Source organism: Lactuca sativa, chromosome 8 (genome assembly GCF_002870075.4).
Source record: "Lactuca sativa cultivar Salinas chromosome 8, Lsat_Salinas_v11, whole genome shotgun sequence".
In the NCBI taxonomy this organism is placed as follows: Eukaryota; Viridiplantae; Streptophyta; class Magnoliopsida; order Asterales; family Asteraceae; genus Lactuca; species Lactuca sativa.
In genome coordinates, this window is record NC_056630.2 from 129,535,839 (window position 1) to 129,539,021 (window position 3,183).

Consider the following 3,183-nt stretch of genomic DNA (forward strand, 5'->3'; position numbering starts at 1 on the left):
ATATATATATATATATATATATATATATATATATATATATATATATTGTATTTCATTGTAGTTAAAATGATAAAATATTATAACAAAGACATTCGACAAAAAAAATATTAATCATTTTAATTGTTGTTGATATTTTAGGATGGCTAATTGATTAGTTTTATGCGCACAAAATATGGATAATTTTTAAACTAGAAGATATTCCAAGACTTTAGTTTACATCTACGTCAAAAGATAACATATATGTTTTTGGTCTGATATCTTCTATAAAACAAAACATTTAGAAAGTGCTAATATATGCTTGTCGACAAAAGAGACCAAAAATATTACAGACAAAAAACGAACACGAGTTTATATTCGCTTTTGTGTGGATAAGTTGGTGCAAAACTAATTTTGATCGTAAATGTAATTTGATAATCATAATTAAAGTTATTTTACATGAACGTTTTTTTCTACGTACAACTTAATATCATCAATGATCAAATAATTGGAAGAAAATGCGTGCTACAAACAGCTCATTAATAAAATATCGGATGTCATAAAAAGTAACTTAAATTATACTCGATCATATATGAACAAATGCAATAAGATCCAGCAGATTAAATACAAAAATTATGAAGAATCTATATACTTGATAAGGAAATTATATATTATCAACAGAATGTGTCATCGAACCCAATCAAACTCCCCGAACGGTGGTTGGTGTGGGTGGTTCCACCATACTTCTTCTTCTGGTGGCTCGAATGTAGCAGACGATCGACACCACAAAAGCCATAACCAACCCTCCAAGGATCACCCCACCACCGGCAATTGACTTATCGACCGACCCTGAACCATGGTGGTGTTTATGTTGCTTCTCCAAGTACATTCCACTCTCCTCCTTCGCACTCCCACCGTTCCCTTCATGATCCCTTGATGTTGCGGTGGTTGGTGGCTCCGCTTCGCTTACATGATGGTTCCCAAGTTTACGACTTCTGGGTGCTTCAGCTGTTTGCGGTGGTCCAACCACAGAAGGCTCGATTTCTGCAGATGGTGATGCTAGGGTTAGAAATGTGTGTGTTAAGATCAAGAAAAGAAGAAGCAATTGGGCCATTTTTTGCGATGTTTGTATGGATTGCAGTGGAGGTATACAAAGTGCCTTTTTGTGTTTATATATATAGAAGACAAGGGTAGCCTCTTGACAACTGCTCGTTTTCTTATATCATAAATTACTGGATCCAAGAGGCTGTTGCTGTTTGATGTGTACTCTTTGCATTAAAAGTTGTACACAAGTTTGGATTTTACAATTTTATGATATCCTAGATTTCGGGCTTCGGGCTTCGGGCTTGTACTCGTGATGACCTCAGCAGATCTAAATGTTTTGTATGCAGAGTCGATGAACGGCTAACTTTTGGTAATGGGGCCGGGTTGATTTAAGATTTTGTTTTTTTCGACATTATGTTACATTAGATAGTTTGATATTGATATTTTCAATTGAATCAAACAAATAATAATTTTCAGCTTATATAACGTTCAATGATAATTGCACACATCTTCTGGGGTATCATAACTCTAGAAGGAGGCATTAGTTTGATATTGTAATTACTTGTTTATTTACAAATCCTTTGTATTAATTATAAAATTAGGACCACTTGTTGATACATTGTTCGCCAAAATCGGAATTACCAACTGAATATTTAACATAAAAAATAAAATAGTACATATCAATCGAATTTATAAATTAATATAAAAATATGTACACGTGAAAAGAAATAGAATAATTGGAAATACAACTGTTAGGGGACATGATGTATTGTATTTGTGTTGCAATTTAATGATTTTGAAATTAAATAATCAAAGTATAGGAGAAAAATAAGATCAGAATCTTCATATGTGGGTTCCTTTTAACTCTTCATCAAAAATATAGATATAGATATAAAGAGTAAACACCTGTCAAAATTTAATAGCTGAAACAGATAATCTATTCTAATAAATGAAAGTCTTTTTTTGTCATATATTATATTTTCATTCAATTTATCAGATGTCATTTTGTGATTATTTTGAATTAATTTCTTTTTCATATATCATTTCATGGGTTTTTTCTATTTTAATAAATTTCACATGATATTTTAATGTAATAATTATAATAAATATAAAAATAAATAAATATCAATTTCATTAATTGACTTACCTTCTTATTTCAAAATTCTCAAATTAAAGTTCATTAGTTTATTTTGTTTATTTGTTTAAATATAAAAGATGAGAAATTACTTCATACCTTTTATGCTTACAATTATTCTTATCCATTAAAATTATGACAAATCATCATTCAATTTTATTTTATTTGATATATTCATAATATAGCCTTAATGAGTTAGTTAAAAAAAATATAGAATGATGACATTTGTCATAATTTTATTGGGTAGGAACATTTGTAGACATAAAAAATAGGAATCAATTTAATTTCTCATAAAAGATTAAAAATAATCAGTTTTAATTATTCATTATTTTTCTTATTTTTTATAAATCCAATGTTCTTAAATATTTAAACATTTATATTTAATATTTTATAATTAACTCATGTAATACATGAGTCTTATACATAGTGAAGTAATGAATTAGAATATAGATATGTTTAGTTTCTTAATTTCTTTGCATCGGATGCACTTGAGCTTCTTAGTAGAATACAACGGATCATGCATAACAATGTTATATCCTCTAGATCTGTAGGTATAGCCTTCAAGAGAATTGACATTACCATACAAAAAGGTTTAGCGGCGCAATTTGTTGTGTGTTTATCTTCTCATTCGTTGTATGATGATAACTAAGATATATTTTCATATTTACAATTGTTTTATATTCAAATGGGCTAAAATAGATCATCGAATTGTTTTGATCTTAGGTTAATAAAATTCTATTTTTGTTGATTTTTTTCTTTTCCAGTTTAGTAAGGAATCTTCGATAAAAGTTGATTTCAATTATATTCAAAAAATTTATCCTAAAAAAAAATTCAAATTAAAATGGGCTAAAATAGATCATCGAATTGTTTTGATCTTAGGTTAATAAAATTCTATTTTTGTTGATTTTTTTCTTTTCCAGTTTAGTAAGGCATCTTAGATAAAAGTTGATTTCAATTATAGTTTCACAATGTGAGTGTCAATGTTAAGGGAAAATTCACATTTTACTTTCTTAGCCTGCACATAGTGA

At 28.5% G+C, this 3,183-nt stretch overlaps 1 protein-coding gene across 1 annotated transcript; it reads right to left on the reverse strand.

The window, feature by feature from the left end:
* Window positions 1-515: 515 nt before the first annotated feature.
* On the reverse strand, window positions 516-1,111 carry LOC111917040 (uncharacterized). The gene has a single exon (XM_023912695.3). The coding sequence runs from the start codon at window positions 1,088-1,090 to the stop codon at window positions 677-679; it is 414 nt and encodes a 137-aa protein (XP_023768463.1). The 5' UTR covers window positions 1,091-1,111; the 3' UTR covers window positions 516-676.
* Window positions 1,112-3,183: the final 2,072 nt, after the last annotated feature.

What these genes read in the sequence shown, in the direction of transcription:
- LOC111917040 (XM_023912695.3), bottom strand. Translation starts at nt 1,090, where the DNA reads ATGGCCCAATTGCTTCTTCTTTTCTTGATCTTAACACACACATTTCTA.